Source organism: Lepisosteus oculatus, chromosome 11 (assembly GCF_040954835.1).
Source record: "Lepisosteus oculatus isolate fLepOcu1 chromosome 11, fLepOcu1.hap2, whole genome shotgun sequence".
NCBI classification, from domain to species: domain Eukaryota; kingdom Metazoa; phylum Chordata; class Actinopteri; order Semionotiformes; family Lepisosteidae; genus Lepisosteus; species Lepisosteus oculatus.
This window is the reverse complement of record NC_090706.1, coordinates 3897098-3919805: the sequence shown is the minus strand read 5'-3', so window position 1 is coordinate 3919805 and position 22708 is coordinate 3897098. Positions and strand designations below refer to the sequence as shown.

The 22708-nt window shown below is 40.2% G+C and overlaps 2 protein-coding genes across 5 annotated transcripts; one reads left to right on the top strand and one right to left on the bottom strand.

Annotated features, from left to right (window-relative positions):
- Positions 1-6611: 6611 nt before the first annotated feature.
- On the top strand, positions 6612-14002 carry syf2 (SYF2 pre-mRNA-splicing factor). The gene is made up of 7 exons (XM_006631364.3): positions 6612-6690; positions 7665-7763; positions 8531-8656; positions 9825-9942; positions 11328-11418; positions 11691-11789; positions 13036-14002. The coding sequence occupies exons 1-7, from the start codon at positions 6634-6636 to the stop codon at positions 13199-13201; spliced, it is 756 nt and encodes a 251-aa protein (XP_006631427.3). The 5' UTR covers positions 6612-6633; the 3' UTR covers positions 13202-14002.
- Positions 14003-17973: 3971 nt separating this feature from the next.
- Positions 17974-22331, bottom strand: rsrp1 (arginine/serine-rich protein 1). Of its 4 annotated transcripts, none has more exons than XM_069195423.1 (6): positions 22091-22331; positions 21265-21332; positions 20361-21062; positions 20108-20265; positions 18483-19045; positions 17974-18399 (listed from the first exon to the last, which is right to left on the bottom strand). In XM_069195423.1, the coding sequence occupies exons 1-5, from the start codon at positions 22189-22191 to the stop codon at positions 18995-18997; spliced, it is 1080 nt and encodes a 359-aa protein (XP_069051524.1). In that variant the 5' UTR covers positions 22192-22331; the 3' UTR covers positions 17974-18399; positions 18483-18994. The 4 variants fall into 4 exon arrangements, with proteins under 4 accessions (XP_069051524.1, XP_069051522.1, XP_069051523.1 ...); XM_069195421.1 differs by having other exon boundaries at positions 18483-20265; positions 22091-22222; positions 22256-22315; XM_069195422.1 differs by having other exon boundaries at positions 18483-20265; positions 21265-21329; positions 22091-22329.
- Positions 22332-22708: the final 377 nt, after the last annotated feature.

The following is a 22708-nucleotide window of genomic DNA, read 5'->3' as shown; positions in this document are numbered from 1 at the left end:
AACACAGCTTTTAGGGCAGACAAAATCCTGTGTGTGGCAAAGGTGGTAAAACATGAATAACTTTAATAACATTAAATAATCTCATCCTGTGGAAGAAGTGTCTGTACCTCACCCCTGAACAGAAACAGACAGAAAATCATATAACAGCTAATCAACCACAGTGGCCTTAGTTTTATCTTCTGGATGTTTACCACACAAAAAAAAAAACTTGGCGAGTTGATTATCCAGAATTAATTTAATTTTCAAAAATGAGGAAACAATTGCCGCACGAAAGAACAGAGCTAGTCCACCTCTGCTCACAAAAGCATACTTGTTTTATTAAGTTGTTGGTCATTCACACTACTTAAGGCAATTTTAGATACAGGGCGTACTGTTTTTTAATGAAAATGTATAGATTTACAAGAACTGTCAAGACAAGAAGAGCGCTTGATGTGTCACTCACAGGAATTAAGAATCCCAGCAGCTATAAAGCTTTGTTAGGCTCTGTTCCGAGACTCTGGCTGGTATGCACAGATGGAACAATTAGAAGCTCCTTATGTATTCACTTAATTATCGTGTTTAATCTAGAGAGATTGGATTGATGTGTTCAAAAGGGGGTAACGTCGTTTTCTAAATGTCAGCTTAGTCTTTGGTACAGAAGCTTGTCAGTTATTATTGTGTGTGTGGTTTTTAAGGTTTTTCCAAAGCTCAGTATAAAGCTTTTAAGTTAAAAAAAATTGTCAGCAATGATCTAGCATAAGATCAATATACTATATTTCAGTAAGTAATTAATAATAAGTAGCACATTTAGATGTGGCATTTAGATGTTTCCAACAATACAAAATCATTGTCAAAATGTTTTACTTTATTTAAACATTTAAACATTAACCAAAACAGGAATGCATAGTATACTTTTGTCCTTCAGTCTTTGAAGTATCAAGTCTAAAATACATGTATGTGTGTCTACATTATTCTACAGAAATGAATAAAACCGAATAGGTGTTTTTCATTATGTGTTTTGATTACTACAATGGAAAAATTATTATTTAGCTCCCTCTGGTGTCTATTCAGGTATGGAAATGAAATTCTGACTTCTGCGTAACTCAGCACATACAAGATGGCCAACCACCCACACAGCAAAAAAATAAAACTTTGCATTAAAATCATTATGTTTTAGTACTGTAATTCACCTCTGGGCAAGTTGACTCACATCATTTATGCAGTTAATCAGTTTCTTATTAACCTTAAGCCCTACATTCACTTTAATCATAAATTTAATCTGTAATTTTAAAACACTGTGTAATCTCTTGTTTTAATTTGAAAAACTAATAATAATAAAATAACAGATTAGTTGGATTCCCTTTGGAAAATAATACAAGAAACAGCTGTTTGTAAATGCATATTGGCATCCAAAGAAATCGTTGGGGTGTCCTTTGAAACCCATAATGGCTCTTAATTGTGAGTTAAATTATCCGTGTTGCAGTCTGTGCCATAGATTCATGGCTTGTGGCATTAGAGTGCATAGATCTGTTTTCATATATGTGCGTCTCCTGTTATATGATTGTTCAATAAAAGATAATACCAAGGGATATCCCAACTTACTTGCAAATCATAACTACACTCGTTTTTAGTTATCTTACTTGTTTAAAGATGCTTGTTTTCCACACATTGGCAGCCCTTACCTTGCATTTCATATATTTTGAAATATGAATAGTTTTTGTGTGTGCTGGCGCCAGCTGATATGTTTATAAAGTCACATGTTAGAAGGGCTGGCCATCTGATCCCAGTCAGTGAATCAGGATAGTGGAGCAAACTTGAGCAGCTTGTGTTTTCTGACTTCTACAACAGAATGATGACAGTCCTAACAGCCTGCTGTATCTCATGAAGTCACAGTCAGGCGGAGTCCAGATTATAACACTGCAAAGATGGAGTTTGGGTGAGCAGTAGCCCCCACACACATACACCTTGTATAATTGAGAACGTACAGTACTGTACTTAACATAGCTTGGTGTGGACAGCAAAACAAATAAACAAACAGCCAATCGAACATAAGATGTGAAGCAAGAGACTTGTGCAGCCAAGATCCAGAAAAGAGAAATCCCTGCAGCTCGTGGGCGAAGACCAGACAGACAATTATCACCCAAATCTATATTAAACCAGCAGTGAGCAACGGAAGTGCTCGCAAGGCTGGATTCACACCCCAGAAGCGGCACGTTTTCAGGGTGTGCCACTTTCATGTGGAGATCTCGGGCTTTGACTCGGAAAGACTGGGTTTTCTCCTGTAAGTGTGGAATTTGTTCCACACAATGGCAGTAAGCGGATGGCTGACTGTAGCCTCTGCCCGGGCTCTCCGCAAAGGATTGGCGATGTGTGTTTGTTTTGGACGGGAATGAATAACTTTTCATTTAGGGCGGAAATGACAGGAATAGTAATTAAGGAAATGGCATGATTTTATAGGCCATGATGTTTATATTAACGGCCAGATGTGATACAGCTGGAAGCTAGCTCGCCTTGCCCGGTGTGTCATTGGTTGAGTTCTGCTAACTGACGTGCTGGTTTTGCAAACGGGACTTCATGAGAGAGAGATAAAAGTGGGATGTTGCAGGAGGCAAACAGGCTCTGACTGATTAAATTTTAAATGTAAACATAAGTACCAGCGGCTTCTAAGGCATGTGACGATTTTGAAGACCTGCATTATTGCGTGTGAGCAAACTATATGTAGTATGTACTATCTCGAGCAGGCTTTAATATCTGAAGGCCAATATTGGAGCTGATCTGGTTCACCAATTAATAAGATTGACGTCAACCTCTTGCATCATCTCAATTTATTATACTGGTGCTAAGATCAAAACTTGAAAGTCTCAGGTTAGTCCGGGCCCACTGTGTCCAATTTGTCTGACTAATTTAATTGACTAAAACAAGCTGTTTTGCCAGAGGGTCTTCTAGTCAGAATTTTTATGAATTTGAGGCTCTGCTGGTGGTGCAAATGGGCAGCTAGCCAAAAAGTGTCTGCAAACCTGCAAAGCGATATCTAGAACCTGGAGTTCTGTCTTTCAGCTAGAACTGAAATAGCAAAATGATCAACTGAAAAGGATCCCTTATACACAGCAATATTTAGACTTTGTTATACAGTAGCTAACTGGCAAATAAAAAACAATCCCTTGTCATTTTTTTTGTCTGCTCGGTATTTTTAGTTTTCATGTATTTTGGCCATGCTAATATTAAGACTTTACTTTGCTATGATTTCCTATGATTTACATCCTTCTTTGCTACACTCCTCTCTGCTTCACACTGCCTCCACTATACTTTCTCTGTGTTCTGGGCCCAGCTCTACAAACCAGTATAGACTGAAGATGAGCAGGATTCCAGGTATAAACAGCTGGCTAAGAAAACAGGAGAAATGTTGAAAAAAATCATTCGACATTGAAACTGATGGCATAAGATTTTGCAAACCTTTTCCATCCCTGTTTATTTTAGGGTTTCACCAGAAGTCCGCCACATCCATCGTCCTATGGTAGCTACACTACAGTTTCCTCCGACTCTCCCACTCCGGCCTCCCCCAGTTCAATTCTCCTTTTTACTCCTTTGCAGTGTCTCACCCAGGGAAGACAGGAAGAGCTGTGCATGTTATAGATTACTTTTACGATGGCTACATAACTTGCTCAAAGAAGAAAAAAGATTGATGACTCCTTGGTTTCAGCAAAGCAGCTTTCCCTTTCAGAGTATTAAATACACATGGAACGGAATGAGCCATCTTCATCAATCTACTGGGGATCCAGCTGCTATCATCTGGGAGAGATGAGACCCCATCACTTTCTTATGATTAAGACAAATGCTGCTGAAGCTTGAATTCCCTGTTGAAAAAGATTCAGACTCTCATTCACTTTGATGAAGTTTTCTGTGTTGTTTTTTTTTATCTTTGTTCCACTTTTGTAATATCGAGAATCACTGTTTTTTGTCCATTTTTTGTTTTCTTTCATGTTTCTCCATCTGTTACTTGGTGGAAATCAGTACCTCATTAACAACGCCTGTGATCCTGGTATTCTTTAATCTCCAGGCTGTAAGCTCCACAAGACAGCACTCTTAATTATTTCCAAAAAGATGGCTATGAATTATAAATAGGCAGCACAATCAAATGAAAAAAAAACATTTGATTAGTAATCTAAACTCAAAAGATGAACCTAAAAGTACAGAATGGCTATTTGTGTGACAGAGAAATTCTATCTTGTAAAGAGAATTGTAGAACATGCAACAGCTAAGTTCATAGCTGAGGTACACACCTCAGCTGAAATAAATACTACTGATAAGACAGATTAATAGCTGTATTGACATGGCATATAAAAACGATTTTAAAACTAGCTAGTTTAAAGCTGTTTTTTTAGCTGTACGTTTTTTTAATATGTAGTGTGAATGAAACAGCTTTGACTTTGAGTTAACTTCACCTTGGTTTCTCAAGTTTTTAATTTCTTGAACCAAAGAGAATATCTAGACTGTAAATTAATGGGACAGGTTGGGATCAGGATAGACTTTGTGTTAATTAACAGCTAATAGAAGTGCTATTGCCATTGGTTTTCTTTGAACTTTCAGAATATGATGAAAATGTTACCTTTTTATGTATGCGTGTTATTATAAAATGTTATATAAATGTCATTATAATTTTAATTATTTACTATAAAAATCATTCTTTGCTCTTGATTATATGATCACTGCCTGACTATTAAGTGCTATATTCAGGTTGTGCAGCACAGTATGAGATTCTCCAAAAAGCTTCAGCTGCATGCCTCTGTAAAACATTAACACTGTCATTAATTATCAGTAAGACACCAGTTTGTTTTAAACCAGGAAGAGGAAATAGCTGGTAAATGTGCTCCTGGAACAGGAGATTCGTGGTTTCAGCGTGAATTCTGTGCTTTTTTGCTTTAAACTTTTTAGGTGGTTGGGTGGGAGAGATAATTGTGCCGAACACCTAACTTTCCTTCCAAAACATGTTTTCAGTAGAAAAAAAATATATACATCAAACACCAGACCTCATTGAGCTATCCTAATTTAGGGTAGTTTGCATATGGTTTAGCCTTTTTTTCTGATAAATTCTAAAATTTAAAACTTCTGCAGTATAGAAAAACACGTTTTTTTTGTCATGTCACACATCATAACCCAAGTGGAAATGAGCAACTGGTTTCTAAGGTCTGAGCTGATATTTATAGGTTTAAACTGGTTTAAACTGTTTTCGTGTTTTCCTTGCCTTTTATGTAATTTCCCAGAAAATAGCTCTGACTCCCTCTAAATGAAGTTGATGCCCACTGAGAGTTTAGAATGAATCCCAGGCAACCAATCTGCTTGAAATATTCCCCATGGGTACTCTCTAAAATATTCTACAACATCATTTAGTCACTAATACCTGATGGATCTATCAGATCTTGAGGGAGACAAGAAAGGGATTCACTAGCTGACTTAAAAGCTATTGATAGCTTTTTGGTACCTCCATCAGAAAATCAGAATTACACTTGCAGTGACTAATCACTTCCAAATTGATGCTGACCTGCACTTCCGTTATATTTTAAAAATTATTAATTTTTAATTACATCTAAATCAGTCAAGGCAGTTGGAAAACAGCATTGGATAAACTAATTTCATTTTACAAGCACAGCAGCAATTTAAGGACACTTATAAATTAATATTTTCTTCCCTTGTAGAAATTTCACTGGAAAAGAATTCTCTGGCATTCACTGGTGACCCATTTCATGGGGTCAAGATCAGTATGTTCTAGTTTAGAGCATTTCAGAAATAAGCATCTTGGTTTATTACAGCATTATCTTTTTAAAAACATAGTTTAAATTAATTAGATTGATAAGCAATAGAAATTAACCGGTGAGCAGTTTAGACCTGAGCATAACTACAAACAGCAGTTCAGACTTAAGAAACCAGTTACTCATTTCCACTTGTGTTATGACGTTTGATGTGCCAAAAAATTGTTTTTCTATAATGCAAATGTTTCAACTTAGCATTGACGAAACAGCTGGTTCGCTGTTCTGGTTACCATCGTCAGAGATGAATGAATAACCTGCGATACCTATCTAACATATCATATAACCCCCCGTGGCAAAATACGAAGTCCAAAAAGCATATTTGCTTAATATGACAGGCATCTCAAATTTAGGGAATTTGCAATTTTGTGGGAAAAAAAACGTCCTATGTTCCAAGGATACCTGTATTATCATATTTTGCTTTTAGTTTCTGATTAAAAAAATAAGTTTGATCATATCAAGAACTGCTCATTCTTTCCCGTAAACAAATATTTTGTATAATGTACTGACTGTGCACTGCTTAGTATTTCCAAATTGTGTGTTAAATGCTTCTACTATATTTAAAGCAGATGGAATGAATACGTACGTAACGTTGGGGGTAAATTATTTCGCTGCTTTAATTTACGTATATATTACTTTTTAAAATGAATTTAACCCCCACCCATAGTTAGCCCAAAATAACATATACGGTAACAAAACTTTTAGGTAACTGTAGACATTTTGCCAATACACAGATATACAATCATCAGAAATGAAATATTTTATTTGCGTTGTCGTGCATGACTACGACACAAAAACCGACAAAAACAAACGACAACAGACATGACAGCTCCCTCTGGCCCTCGGGTAGATGACCTCACTTCCTTTTGCATCAGACACTTCCGTCAAGATGGCGTCGGGCATGGAGGTTAGTAAACAGAAAAATACCTTATTGAAATGTTCGATTCTGTCGCTGAACTGCCAGTTTTCTGTTTGAACTTTCGTTTTTTAAAACGCACAAGCTACTGTGACAATCTTGAAACTTTCTTATCTGGCTTTGGAAATGGTGATTCTTAAGCGGTAGTCCAACGCTGTTTAACCTATACAGTATATATTACGGGAAATACACGCCTGGTTTCTTTTTGTAACTATTTGAAACTTTAAAAACCTTTTAGGAATGATGTTTTTAATATCCTTTTTTCCACGAGTTCCTTTACAGAGGAGCCAGTGTGTAGACTTAAGTACTTCTAATGCACTGCTTGTGATTGTATGATTGAACTATTTTCGGATTGTTGTATGTTTTATTTGGTTTTGTAACGACAAAGTCATGTATTTCTTTAAAACCGCAACAGGCTCCCAGGGTGGGCTAGTAATTGGAAATGGTTGTACCGCAGCTTTCTATAGGTACATAATTATAAAAGACAATTTAGGTTTTTGGTTCAGACACGTGAACAACTAGTTAAGATCACTTTATCGGCCATATACAATTTCTAGTATTTGTCTTTTCACACACCCCCAGCTTGCTCTCCATGAGACACAGGCAGGGAGAGAAGATTGGGGTCAGAGCGCAGGGTCAGCCATTTATATGGCACCCCTGAAGCGGTTGGGGTTAAGGGCAAAATGAGTTTTAAAAAAGAGTAAAATTCCTCTGCCGGCCGCGGGATACGAACCAGCAACCTTCCAGCCACAGTGATTTAACTAATTAAGGTTTAAATGGGCCACTTGATCGTTTCACTAGACCCTTCAGCTGTTGCCAATTTAAGGAGACATGGGGCACATTCTGAGATCCCAGCTCTGAGGTGCTGGAGTTGGGAGCCTCTGAAATAGATTGTCTGTTCTCGGTTCTTTCACGTGTCTTGTGAAAATGGTCTCATTTTTAGTCAGCTTAATATTTTGTTCCAGGTTGCTGTTGCAGACACAAATGAGGAATCCTCAGAAAGCACAGCAGCTCAGAAGAGAGAAGACAGGCTGCGAAAGTTCAGAGAGCTTCACTTCAAGAGGGTTAGAAATCGTTTCATATTCGTTCCCCCTGTGTTTGACTCATGAGTTATACAGAAGCTTTGTTTCATTTGTAATACGCGTTGAAACTGCCAAGCCCAGAATGGCTTGAACGAGGAAAATGCACAAAGCTCTGAGAACAATAGAAGTGATCCTCTTTTGTTATTCGTCTGTACAAAAAAATCATAAAATTACATGGGGACATAAGAAAGAGAGGATGCCAATCTAACAAATATGGTTGCTGAAGGTTAATTGCTTCAGGAATCTTATTCAGCTGTTTCTGCTGCCAGGACCTGGTTATTCTTCTCTGCACTGACTCAAGAGCAACAATGTTGTTTTTTATAATGCGGGGACCAAAATTGTACAGCACCTTGATTTAAATAACTATGGTAGCTATACCAGAGGCATCATCCCGTCATTAAAAAGTAATATCGATTCTCCGCCACTAGGCCAGACATGGGCAGACATGGCCCAATTCCAACCCTTTGTCATGTAGGTAAACCATTCATTGAGTTGTTACAAATCAAAATCATTGTGGTCATTGCGAACTGGCCTTTCATTACCCCTCATCTAGTGCAAATAAAATACTGAATGAAGCAAGTGATTATTGTATTAGAATCTACTCTGATTTTACAGTGTGTTACTTATAAAACAATGAACTGTTACGAACTTGAGCTTTTACTCTTTCATGAAATGGCCATTATGCTGGGTTATATAATGTTAATATTTGCAGTGAAAACTCATGCATTATCATGATAATGTTGAAACAGAATGAAGCTCGCAAGCTCAACCATCAGGAGGTTGTAGAAGAAGACAAGAGGCTTAAACTTCCTCCAAACTGGGAGGCTAAGAAAGCCAGACTGGAGTGGGAACTGAATGAGAATGAAAAGAAAAAGGTAACTAAAACTCTTCTTAGTTGGTTGTGTGACCCTTAGCATCCAGGTGTCACTAAATGTATTATAAGAGCTTATATTGGAATGGATCTAATAGGTAACTGAACCAAAGGACTCTCAGAAGGGCTGCAGAATCGTCACTGTTTAGAGCATGGGCTCCATTCTTCTTGAAGACTGAGAATTTAGGTCATATATGTCTATAGGTCATATATGTCTATATTTCTATAGACATTTCTATATGTCTATAGAAATATTCACATCTGAGATGCATGTGAAACTGTGCATGCATGTGTATGCACATACAAGTCTGGGATCTCCTTTTGCTTATGTCTTTCCTTATTTTTTGCTTGGGTGAAAGAAAAGGGCAAAATCTTTGGCTCTGGATAAAACTCCTAGAAGCACATTGTGCTCACAAAGACAGGGATACTACAGAACATGTTCAGGTCAAGACTACGTTTGCAAAGTTGTGCTGCTAATTCCGGACCACAGTGCTTCTAACTTATCGTTACATTTCTAACTGAAATCATGGGGGGGGGCGAAATCTCCAGCCGTTCAAGAAGGCTGTGTAATCCTTAGCCTCCCAGAGCCTATCCCAGAACTTTGCCCTGAATGGGATGGCACAGGATAGAAACAGGTTATCCTAGCCGGCATTCCTTGCAAGGTGGGAGGAAGTTTGAGCATTCGGGTGGGGGGGGGGGGAACAATGTGCACTTCAAACAAAGTACTTCACTAGGGAATCAGACCCAGGACCCATGAGCTGTGAAGAACTAACTCCCTCAACACCTTGCCACTGTGGAAGAAATATGCAAACGTTATTAGGAGACATGGTGGGGTGGTGATTAACATGCCTGCCCCTCAGCTCGGGGGCCCTGGCTTCACTTCCATGCGTGCTGTCTGTCCTCCCCATGCTCATGTGGGTCCACCCGCAGTCCACAGACATGCTCATAGGTTAATTGGCTTCTGTGAAATTGGCCCTCGTGTGAGTGGACTGACATCCTGTGCTGCCTTGCCTTCAGTGATTCCCAGGATAGGCTTCAAGCCACCGTGACCCCGAATGGAATAGGAGCTCGTTGGACTTGATGATGACGACAAGCATTGTTAACGTGGAGGACGAGGCGTTCGGGTTATCCCAGCGCCGATTTTTGAAATTGGAAAAAAATGTCATTTTCAGGAATGTGCAGCAAGAGGAGAGGACTTTGAGAGAGCTAAGCTGTTGGAGATCAGTGCCGACGATGCAGAAAGATGGGAAAGAAAAAAGAAGAAGAAGAATCCAGATCCAGGCTTCTCGGGTGTGTGATTTAGTGCTGTTATTGTCCTACCAGACACATGCCCGCCCTTCTGCAGCACTCGCCTGCTTTCGAAATTCTGTCCTTAGGTGGAGCCTACCTTTCATACCTAACTTTCATAAGACTGCGTAGGTTTCCAACATAAAGAGCCCATTCACCGCATCTTGCTCATGTCATAGTCATTAGCTCATTGATCCCAACATTTCATGGCATTTTTTTTTCTGGTTGGATTTGTAACATAAAAAATGAAGTTAACAGTTTGAGTTGTCAGAGCTATTTGGCAATTCAACAAAAATTAAAAACAAACTGCACTCTTGTCTTTTTATATTTTCAGAACCTTACCTTTCAAGAAGATAGTACAAAAATTTGCCTATGTCTGAATAAATGTGTACTGCTTCTAAATCAATTCTTACATCTTCTGTTCTCAAAAGCGTTGTGGTACTTATATCTTATCTTGAGTCCACAAAGAAATAACAATCTGAATAATTCCATTTATATGTGACACACCTCCTGGTGGCCACCACAGATAATTTAAGAAAGCTACCAATTCTGTAGTTGGAAAAAATTAAATCTGTAGTGCAACCTAAAACAGAATATAACAGTTATATTTATGGTCTTCTTGAAGGGCATTGCATAGTTTTCCTAATATTAGCTCCCAAGGTTGAAGGTGATAACACTCCCATCTCAAAAAAAAAAAGTAAGAAGTTGTCAGCATGGTTCATAAATTTGAGCTTAAGAAGCACAGTCATTTCTGTACAGGTATAATCTTTTTGGAGTAAGGTGTGATCTGTGTAAGTCGGTGTCATATCTTAATATGAGAGCTCGGTGTGACTTTACACAACTGCCATTTGCTCAGTAAGCTTTTCAGCTACATTAACTGGGTTGTGTATTATGTTCACAGTTCTAAACCCTCTTAAAACATGACATTCCAGCCTACAGCTTTGCAGTACAATTAAAATACAGAAACAAAGCTGGAGGCTTGTCATGCTACAGTGTTGTTACTGCATGAATGAGGAATGCAAAACATTAAACTAAGGAGTCACGATTGAATTTATAATTCAGATTTAGACACAAAGGCAGGGATGCATCACAGTTTCCTGTTACATCTTGATCCATGTAAAGCTGTTCTGATAAATCATTTTTAATTGACTGCTGTAGAATGTGCTACCATGGTTGTGATTTTATAAATATGGCAACCATGTGTTGCATCAGAACACTTTGGAATTAAATGTGGAAAATTCTTGTACTGGGGTCGCACTAAATTTTCTCCCCCTTTTAATGAGATGCAGCTTTTGTTGCTTTTTTATATCTGCGTCTCATTTCTTTCAGTCATTAAATGGCCTATTTGACCAAACGCTATGATTCTGAAGTTTTCATTGATCCTGCAGGTTATGCTGAAGCACAGCTGCGGCAGTATCAAAGACTCACCAAGCAGATTAAGCCTGACATGGAAAGCTATGAAAAACAGCGGGAAGAATGGTAAGATAATGATTGTGGATCATTTAATGTGTTTTTTTTTTCCCATTGTTTTCAGTTGCTGAAACAGTGGACACTCATTGATGCATACTCTTTATTAGATATGGCTTGGGGCAAGTGGAGGTCAGTGCTGCTTGTTAGCAGAGCACAGAGGCAGAGCTAGAAGCCATGTGTTGTTTCACACAGTGTTAAGCAGTTACTGTGCCTTGGTCCACAGTGTTGGGCTGTGCTGACTGACTCAGTGTTCAGCTGAAAATGTGGTCTCTTGCTTGTAGCGGCGATGACTTCTTCCCAACATCCAACAGCCTGCTGCACGGCACCCATGTGCCGACTAAAGAAGGGATGGACCGGATGGTGGCTGATGTCGAGAAACAGTAAGTAACAAATTCATTAAAAGTCTGCATTAATTCTAACTGCCGGTTATTACAGGGTGTGCAGTTACTATGGGCAGTGTAAAGTGAATGCTCAGTACCTTAAGGATTTAGTTGTGATTGGTAAAATGTAAAAAAAGCTTTATATTCTGTGTGAGATAATTTAGCACATAACACATATGGACTGATGGGTTTGTCCTAAAATAATCCTCAATAATTGCAGTGTGGTATCCAGTTTTGTCTTGAATAGTCTCGGTGTTTAAAATCAAATGGATTCATCTGATAAATTGGACCGTGCGTCAGTTACCATTGCCGTGAAGAATTGCTTCCCTCACAGGGCTTGAACGCATCTTCAGTCTCCACAGCGTGCTTTCTGCTACATGCTTATCATGCTGTGTTTTTGAACTGTCAGGTTTAATTCTTTCACCTCTTCTCAGCTTCCTTAGGCTTATTTGCTTATTTTGTGCGAGAGCGACATGCACAGGGCATCTTGCTGTTGACTGTTAGGGGGTCAGTGGTCAGGGTTCTGGACTGGTAACTGGAAGGGTGTGGGTTCAAATCCCGGTGAGATGCTGCAGTTATGAAATGGTGCAAATGTAACTCGCTTTGGATAAAAGTGTCAGCCAAAATAAAGTGGGGGAAAAAAATAGCAAGGGGCAAAGACAAATAGATTCTGCTGTATCTTGTTGTCATGCTCAGATCCTCTTTTTGCTCAGTGAACCAAATAAATGGATATTGACTAACTGCTGAGTACAATGGGTACATGGCTCATATCTGGGAATAGTAGGCAGCTGCTTGGTAGAGGTCTCCACACGTGATGAAGTGACAAATCCACAGTCAAATTCCAGTCCCCAGCCCAGAGCAAGGCTGGCGCCATGAGTCCTCAGTTCTGATCAGCCATTCTGTGTGGCTGGGACTCCGACCAACAGTATACCACATGCTTGGCTCACCTTACTCGCAACAAAATGAATACATTGGTTTCTTTTAATATATTACTGAAGATTTCTTGTTGGAGAGGTGGAGGATGAGAATAGGATTCTTTGCAGAAGAGCTGTTACGACTTGAATTATATTTTCTAAGAGGTCAAAAGATACTTGACTTTGTACGATACAATAGGTAAGATAACTATGTGAGATAGTTAATTGATTTTTGATGGGTATTGGTGCCATTACTGAATTATAGCATTCCGAGGTTTGAAGGGCTTTCTTCTTTTCTGAATAAGTTTTTTTTTTCCTTTTCCTTTTTTCAGGATTGCGAAGAGGTCAAAATACAGCAGGCGCCGGGCATACAATGATGATGCCGATATCGACTACATCAATGAGAGAAACGCCAAGTTCAACAAGAAAGCCGAGAGATTCTATGGAAAATACACTGCTGAGATCAAGCAAAACCTGGAAAGAGGCACTGCAGTTTAATATTGTGTGCATACATCCCATGAATTCAGTGCACATGCAGAACCTTGAAGGTTTGGTTCATTTGTTGTCATCAGGGATAGCATTATGTTGAGCAGGAGGAAACCCTTTTTTCTGAATGTGAAGGCGAACCATGGGTGCGTTCTTTCCAAGTATTATACTGATCCACACCATTTAAATAAGAGCTCACTTTCCTTGAACCACAAAGACCAAGCATCACAATAAGTAACAGATGGGAATGTTTCCGAAACGTATGCAAAGTTTTTAATCTGTGCATGTAGGAACGATGAAAGTTTAAGAATTAAAGTTTTTTTTGCTGCCCTTTTTAAGTAGAATGCTTTTTGTAAGTTAAAATATGTCACCGTGTAATCTTTTGGATGTATCTTCTCATTATTCAATCATGTTTATAGTTCAATAAAATGTTTTAACAATTCCTTGTAATTCTGTTGCTGGTAGTTGATTTTACAGATATTATTTCATAACTTTTGGTCTTTATATAGTGAGGAAGAATGGAAAAGATGATCAGCCTATCACTGTTAGTTTTTTTTTTGCATTACTATCCTGATGGTACAAGATTTTCCAGTAATGCTTGTGTTCACCTTCGATCAGGAGGTTGTCAATAGATATGGAACATGACATCTTTTGTTGACTTTTGGATGGTTACTTCATATATTTCTAACTAAACTGGAGAAATATGCATGGATTGTAAAACTTTATCTTCTCAATGATCAGTCTTGTAAATAGAAGATGTTTTTCAAAAATGTTCTAATTTTCATTTATTGCTATTAAATGATTTTTACAAAAGATCTGAATGATGCTTTCTTACTGTAAGATTCTACAGACAGGTTAGTTTGTACTCCAGCTCTAGCAGATATAGTGTAGCAGGACCATATACAACTGTCAGGTGACATACAATAAAATTTGATCTCCTTCCTTTTGTTGGAGCAGTATCAAAGTGGTGTATCTTCTAAGTATCCACTTATCAGAAGAGTTATCAGAAATAATACTGGGTGTTTGGGGAGGGGGGGGGGAATCCATCTTAGATCTTCAGCCAGAAGAGGGAAAACAATTTAGGTATTCATATGATCTTTCAAAATCTCAGTTTATGCCAGTGGGCTTAAAGCAATATGATACAAGAAAAGACTTGTGACCTGTCAAAAGATCAAAGTTTAACGAGAGCATGCGTTGACCATTTTGTACTTTGCCTGATGTTTCCGACAATTTAAAGCGTGGTTGACTGCTCCCTCTAGTGGATTTAAAGAAAGAGGCTTAACTTCTGCGAGGTCCTGGAAAGTCTCCTTGCATGACAATTGAAATGCAAGACTTCACGGGCTTCAGCGTAATGTAAGTCAGATGTCCTGGTCTTTGTATGCCATCATCTTGGACGAATGGAATCTTTTTAAGCATGCTTGACCTTTACCTGAAAATGAATTCTCGGGCATCGTACCGGGGGGATTAGTATTGTATTTGACAGTGACCATTTTAATGGGGGAGGGGGTGGGCACATGCTTGGCGGTCCTAAATGTGGGAGTCGGACGTAATTAAGGGTTTTTCATTGAACATTTCTCTGGTTTCTCTGATGTAGAAGCCGATGCGAAGAGCTCTCTCGTACTGTTCTCTGGAAACCCTTCTCCTCCACAGATGTTTCCCTTCCAGCTATGCAGTGACCCTACCATATTTCATGACAGCATCATGGAGACCACAAAAAAGCACCTGCCACCAACAGTGAGCAGCCTTTTTTTTCTAAAATAACTTTTTCCCGTCACCGGTGAGTAACCGTTGCCAAAGGTAATTTGTTCTGTGAGATTACTAGACTTCGAACATCGAAGCATCTTTTATTCCCCCACAATTAGTCTGTGCCTCCGTCAAGACTGTTTTTTTTCTCTATTTACAAAAGAAAGTTGTGGGGTTAACTCCGGTTGTGAATGAAAATTAAATTCATGTGACAAACTTAAATAATTGCTTTGGTGTCTGTGACATTAAGAGGAAATTAAACATCAAATAGTCTGCCTGGAAGGGGTGGCTTCTAACATTTTTCTCAAGCTCTGCTGAAAAGGGGCATTTGTGTTTTTACTTAATGACTCCTTTGTGTGAAGCTGTAAACATGAAACAGTTTTTTAAAAAGTGACAGGATGACACAAAATGTGTGTTTATGAGAATGTGCCCAATTTAAGGCTGGAATTGCCTCTTGGCAATAGCAAAATGCTTATCTCATATGCCATGTAAACAAGACACAACTATTCCAACCAGAGGTGTAACTTTCATTAACTGTGCCTGCAGATTCTAAACTTACAAGAAGATGAATGTCTATGCATACAATGTAATGAACAACAAAGAGGGGTTCAGGTGTTAACTACGTATCATGATTCTATTAACAGTTTTTATGTTTTAGTGTTTGTCATTTTATTTAATCAGACATAATTGGTCTGCTTAAACATACTATCAATGAGCAGCTTTTTAGAGGAATCTTAGTTTAATAGAAACACCTACCACTTAAAAGTTTGTCACCATGCAATGCTGATCTCTGAAGTATCTTGAGGTACAAGATTTATTACAGATACAGACAATTGTCCTGTGATTCAGTGAAAAACATGGATTATTGTGCAAGTACTTTACCATGGCTAGACATGGTGTAACTTGAAGGTGCCCATATGTAAATAACAAATGCTTTAAATTCATTAAAAGCCTTTTCACATTTCATACCTTAACACAAAATCCCAGTATCCTACTGCGGGTCACACAGGAGAAATATATATGGCCAACAGCCTGTTCAAGTGATCTTACATTTGTTTATACACTGATCTGGGATTGTTGTTTTTTTCCATTTCAGTGCATCTTAATCGTTAACGTATTAAGTTCTTTGACCAACAAATATTTTGAATAGGATTACAGCCAATGATCACATTTCTAAAAATAACCTGTGGAAAAGGTTACACCGGAGAGAACTGGCTTTGAAAATGTGTTTCCCTAGCTGTGTGGGAAAGCGTGACTGGACAGTCAAAGGGTTTGATCATCCAGTCTCTCCTGTTTTCGTCTCCTTTTATATGGGGGTTCAAAGCAACCCAGACAGCAGACACTGATTCATTCTTTTTACTTTGATGACTTTATAATGCTTCATTATTTCTGTTTATTTTCAGGTAGAGTTGGTAATGATTAAACAGCTTTTAAACTAGGCTTTGGAATTCAAACAATTTTTATTGGGATGGGGGAGTCTGAAGATATCTAAATGAACATTGCCCATCTTTTAGAAGCACAGAGATCTGTTTAATGAGCTCTAATAAGATGCTAAAGTTTACCTTGCATCAGGAATGAACATGTTCAAAAGAGTGTGTGCAAGTTAAACCATTCAACCCCATGTGTACTTAATGAACAAAGAAGTTTTAGTGTAGCTGCCAGAAGCCTAAACACCTCTGTAATTTAACAACTGGATGATATATGGAAAATGTACTCAAGCATGAAATGTGAAACTGTGTGATCTTTCAAAGAACTAATTAAAATCACTGTTCAAAACAACGTACCATACTCATTGGTCCACAGACGTCATGCACCCTGTATCTATATTAAAACTAACTGTCGTTTGGGAAATAGTATGTTTTTTATACATTGTAGCCAAAGAAGATTAAAATACACATTTGTCTCCTTAAGTAAATAAGGCATATACAATTTAATCTCTACATGAGTAGCACCTACAGTATTCAGATTAACTGAGAAAACACTTTGGACGACTCAGTATAAAACATCCAGCGCTGCCCTCTCCTGGTAAATGTGCCTATAAGCGTCAAGAACATTTGTAGAATAAATTTCAAACTACAAGTCTTGAGACAGTTTAAGGAAATTCTTCAGGATGTGGGCTTGTTGGCATGAGATTTACTCATTTCAATTTATTCATCTGAAACCATCCCAGAGAAAAGGTTATTAGTACATTGGATCATCCTTTCATTATCATAAGAAACACAGTTCTGATATTTCTCGGAATGTGGTTTCAATATTAAAGACAGGCAGCAATCCTGTATCAAGATGAAGCCAATTCCCAATTACATACACTGTAGTGTTATACTCCATTAGGTTTTTGACTTGCATAGGTTTGGTAACAGGATTATGGCTTTACTTAATAAAAATTATACATACACCTAACTACAAAAATCATGTCGTCTAGCTCTGAAGAGTCAGAAATTGGAAAATGAAAGAATTTTGCAATCAACTTAGCTGTGAAGAACTGCCATGTTCATGTTTCTGCCAATAACTTTGACAACACAAATGGCTCAAGACCATGGCAGAGGTGATGAAAGACAGCCCTCCCATCACTATTTATTTACAAACTTTGATTTCTTGCCCTGCATGAAGAGGACACGCACCCCAGTCTTTTGTGTAAACCTTTGTGGAGGCTTTATGGGCAGATTTGTTAAAGGTGTCTACACTGTGGATCTAAATACCCAGGTATGGGTGGGGAGGACTAAATACCTGTTAATGCTCGTGCTCAAAAAGCTATAGATCAGAAAGTTTTGAAAACAATTAAAATTTCTTAAACCAAAAAGTTATCCTATGTGATTTTTGCTCAACAGTGTGCCTAGACTTTTAAAAGTTAAGTGAACAATTTGGAGACCTGCGTGTCTTGCAGCTCACTGGAATGAATACAGGAAGGAATCCCTAGTAACTTAATTACCTGCATCCATTTCATGGCTGTTGAATTTCATTTTTGTCTGAAAAGTTGGTCTTTGTATGAACCGTGTCTGAAGGAACTTCACAGTTTTGACAAAACCACTCAAAACACCCAGTTTCAAATTTATTTTTATTCAAGGACCAAGAGGATGAAAAAAAATACAAATGCAAAACACTCACTGTAACAAGTTTAGATTAAAATTCCCACCTGTATGAAATCTTGTCCAGTCTTCATTTCACATAACATCTGAAAGAAAACATCTAATATTTAAAACCATTTTTAACAGCCCACCCTCCCCATATAATATAAATTCTATGTACAAAAAAATACATTAAATTTACAGAAACACTTGCTCCTGAAGCTACCGCGTCTTTATGAAGGAATTTTTGGGAGATATATTTGAAAACAGCCCATTAGTTTTTGCTTGTTGAGCGACTGGTACCCAAAGTCCATAAGGGTATCCGTTTTTCTTGCTTTCAAACTTGACTGTGGATTCAGGACTGCCTGGTTGTGTGCAATATGATGGCTTTGCCACAGCATTCTGAAAAAAAGAAAAAAAAAGGTTATATTTAGGTAGTGCTAGCTGGAGCTGGAAAAAAAAGATGTAGATTAACATTTGCTTACTTTTGGGCTGAAAACAATCAACTTGTTTTTAGGTGACATCTCCGTGTAAGGAGACTCCTCTTCTGCTTCAGTCTTTTTATTATGCTGCAAGAAGAAAACAAATGCCATTTTAGACTTGGTAATAGTATCTGAGCAATATTCTACTTAAGACATTAAGATCAGAAACTTCAGTAACATTACATGCATGAAAGATTAAGATGTGCCACTTCTTTATTAAGGTAAGTCATCAGTACCCAATTTCTTTGAATATATAGTAAATACACTACTACAAACCTGCTCATTCCACAGTTTAACCTTGTTACTACAGGGTATGGGTGCAGAGCCTCATACATTTGACAAATGAGAACCATTTATTCCGAATCACTTCTTGGAACTCTAAAAAGTGAATTGGTGCAATATGCACCTAATCTCTTCCACGACGCGTTTTTCTAGAAGGTACCATTCTCATTTCTGTGTACCAAAGGCTTTTTCTTCACATTGAGATTCAACCCAGCACTATTTGTGCAAATAACTTATCTTTGGCATAAGCAGCTTGGCTCTTCTTCTTTAACAAGATCTCTTATCTGGAATACAGTGTAAAAAATAACATTTGAAACCTGGGAGTCTTCAGCTTGTTCAAAGAGCTGAAAGTTCTATTAATCATGTAAACATGAATAAAATCAGTTATATAGTACTAAGGCATACTAATACATATACAAAAATAAAAACATTAAGATTAAATCCGCAAAGTACACAGTACTCACTTAAAGGACCTGAAAAACTAGTTTTCTACAATTCACCCATAAAATTATGTTTTTTGGTCATCAACAAATTCAACCCTCCCCAAAACACCATGCCACGCATTACCACCTTATTCTCTTCACCAAGGCACTGAAGACCACACTCAAGTTTTCTATAAAACAGAAATAGAGCATGAAAGTCTAATCTTTTACCTGAAAACAGTATGGGAGGAAAAAAAGACAATAGCAGATTTTTGTGTAGTAGTTTGGAGAATAAGTAAAATCCCACTGCAGACAATGCAACAAAGTGTCAGCAGACCATGAATAAAATACAGCTCATATATGATTCTAGACCATTTCAGTAGTTGCTTTCATGCTTAAATCAATTTAAGTTTTGTTACTGATATTAACTACGCCGTGAAGAAGAATCCAACTTAAACCAACTGAATTTAAACATGATCTAACTGAATCAGAGGTTGAGGCAGAGCTCCCAAAAGCTCTACTACACAACACACTGCTGTAACCCAACAGGAAACATGGGACTAAGACTAGGAGCTAGCTTAATCCCTAGCTACATAGAACCACTGGCCCAGTATTTTTCCTCAAACAATCCAGTCAAATAGCACAAACTGGCTGGGAAACGTTATCCTCACCATAACCACGTACGTGCCTATGTGGCAGAAACATGGCAAGGCCAGTCAGAGAATGCCTAACGTGCCCATCATCCTCGGACGCTTTGCGGCATCATCTGCTTAGGGGCGCAACACTGGGAAAGAAGGAACGGGAGTCTACTTAACAATTCCGTCTCATCGCCGCCCCCAGTTCACAGCGGACATTCCCATGTTGCCTGTTCACGCTTGGAGCACAGCTACCCGAGAAAAGTTCTCCAATACACATCGCACCTACCTCCTTCAGACCCTTCAGAGTGGTACTCTCTCGCCTCACCCCTTTCTCCCGCCCGTCCGCCAGCAGCTCGGCCTTCACGCTGTCCGGCAGTTCCAAGTCATCCACCCCGAGGGCCCTGGCGGCGTTGGCTCTCGCAATTTCCAGGAGCTCCCTCTTATCTGAAAGGGCAGGACAGAAAACCAGCTCGTGAACCAGCGGGAACGAGAAACGCCGGCCTGTACCTGGAAAGAAGGGACAGTTCGGCGCCGCTCACCATTCTTGCTCAGACGGATGTTGGGCCTGCTGGGCGACCTGGACCTGCTTCTGCCCCGGTAGGGGTCGTAGAAGACGCCCCTGTTCCCGTCCACGAACCCGTAGGTCCTCCGCCCTCTGGACCAGGAGCCGGAGCGCGAGCGGGACCTGGAGCGGTACCGCCTGTAGCGGGACCTGGCCCGGCGGGCGGGGCGGCCGCACGACCGTGAGCGAGACCGGTACCGCCGGGGGGACCGGTGGCACCTGCAGCGGGACCGGGACCGGCTCCGGTGGCAGCGGGGCCGCGAGCGGGACCTGCTCCTGGAGGAGGAGCGCCGCGGGGGGCCCCGGCGGCGGCCGCGGGCGCGAGGCCTCCGGGACCGGCCGCCGGACCTCGAGCCGGACCTGCTCCGGCTGCTGCGGGAGAAACTGCTGCAGCTGGAGCTGCTGGAGCCGGAGCTGCTGGAGCTGGATCTGGAGCTGGCCCGGCCCGACGACGCAGAAGAGGACCGGGACCAGGAGCGGGGCTCCCTCTCGTGCTGGCTGGGGCGGCCCTCCTCCACGGGGGAGTGCAAGCAGAGCTCGTCCAGGCAGGCGCTCATCTCCTCTGCCTGGCTCTTCCTCCCGCGCGCGGGCTCTCCCCCTGCCGCCTTCATCGCGCTGGCAGCTGCGATCCTCTCCGGGGCTCCCGAACCATTCTCTCCATTCTGCAGGTGACCTGCGTCTGTGAAAGGGTTCACAGCAGACTGAATCCTCCACTCATGCAAAACATCACAGCAGCTTGTACTGCCACAGCTACTCTTACACAGGTTTCACTACTCCAGGTGAAAAACCTCCAATCGCGACGGCGTTGATATTGACAGCACAAGCCATCAAACTGTGACCTGGCTAAATCTACTTTTCAACTTTTACTCCAAAACTCTTACCATAACTATCCCAGGGTTTATTCCACATCTCCTCCACATTTCTGCCATCACTCTTAAAAGATGAGCTGCTAAAAAAAAAAAAAGATTCAGTTTATTAAGCAATGCCTACCCGGCAACAGTTCTTAATTACACATTAAGACGCATGCACCACTTAAATTTGCACAATTAAAATAATCACCGGGCTTCTATAACTTGAGTCGCCTCGATCCCCAGTGACTGCCGTCTATTAAAAGCGACACACGCCCCTGCCGCCACCTAGCGGAGGGCTGCGGTAAGCGCAGGCGCTGCGCTCTGGAACTTTCCACGCCGCCCTCCTTCCCCGCTGTTGCCACAGCAACAAGGTGATGGGGGCGCCATGTTTCCCAGTCAGCACTTGAAGGACACTCGATAGAAATACCGCAGTCGACTCATTTTAACTCCAAAACCTGCCTCTGGGTGACATCCTGACACCGATTCCTGCAAGCTCCCCCTGTATTACTTTACATCTCTTCCACTGCCAGCCATTTTTACCCATATCCTTGAAGTTGAACTCTTAACTCCGAGACTAATTTGTCCGTTCGAAGGGCTACTATCCCCTTTTAAAACAATTAACATTATTGTATCTAAGCACGACCGAGATTTAACACCCCCGCTGCAATCTTAGCGTTGCGCCACGCTGCTGTTGTATCTATCCAGCTGGGAAGCGATCTTCGCCATCTTAACTCCTGGCAATGTTGATCATTCGCACACTTATTCTCCCAATGTCACAAATTATAGCAAAAGCGTGCTCATGAAACTATCGCAATGGGGTTTTTTCGAAACAAAACCCCAAAAAAAAGATACTTACGGAACGTTTTCGCCATTTGGATGAGGAGTCAAAACCGGTTTCCCCACGGCACCCGGTGCCTGAGCAGAACCAGGGTTGGTGCAGTCGCTTGTCACCGCCATTCCTAAATATATTATTTAGTCAGGGGAAAACAAGCACTTTAAATCGTAAGCAGGGGGGGAAAACCCACAATAACACTAACGATCCTCACTCAACAGTGTCTCCGCAACGTCTGACGCGCAACTGAGCCAAACCAGACTCTTCAAGCAGCTCTTGCGTCACGACCCGCGATCGTTGACGCTGATTGGTCGAGAACAACGAGGCGGCGTCATCTGATTGGACAGTTCTGTCCCGAACACTTCGCCTTATTTATCAGAGGCGAGCTGGTCCGGTCGTCCTCGACACGCTGGAAAATTACCTTGATTTCATTTTGCATTGTATTTACAAGCGGTGTCACAGCCCAGCCCGAATAAAACTAAAATGTTCAAACTATGCGAACTGTCTTCTGTGTCACATGTCCAATTGTTTGACAACACCCGCCTTCGCTTGTTTATTTGTCCTTGAATATATACATAATTCACGCTTTCATTGCTGTTCAATGACATCAACGCTTACGGGACACTAAATATTAACGGGTTT

Bases quoted from the DNA above. Each gene is read 5' to 3' on its own strand.
- syf2 (XM_006631364.3), top strand. From the start codon at position 6,634: ATGACCTCACTTCCTTTTGCATCAGACACTTCCGTCAAGATGGCGTCG. The intron at 9,943-11,327 runs GTGTGTGATTTA...TTGATCCTGCAG, and splicing joins TCCAGATCCAGGCTTCTCGG to GTTATGCTGAAGCACAGCTG. The intron at 11,419-11,690 runs GTAAGATAATGA...TCTTGCTTGTAG, and splicing joins GAAAAACAGCGGGAAGAATG to CGGCGATGACTTCTTCCCAA.
- rsrp1 (XM_069195420.1), bottom strand. From the start codon at position 22,191: ATGGCGGTGACAAGCGACTGCACCAACCCTGGTTCTGCTCAGGCACCG. The intron at 21,333-22,090 runs GTAAGTATCTTT...TTTTTTTTTTAG, and splicing joins CCAAATGGCGAAAACGTTCC to CAGCTCATCTTTTAAGAGTG. The intron at 21,063-21,264 runs GTAAGAGTTTTG...ACCCTTTCACAG, and splicing joins TAAACCCTGGGATAGTTATG to ACGCAGGTCACCTGCAGAAT.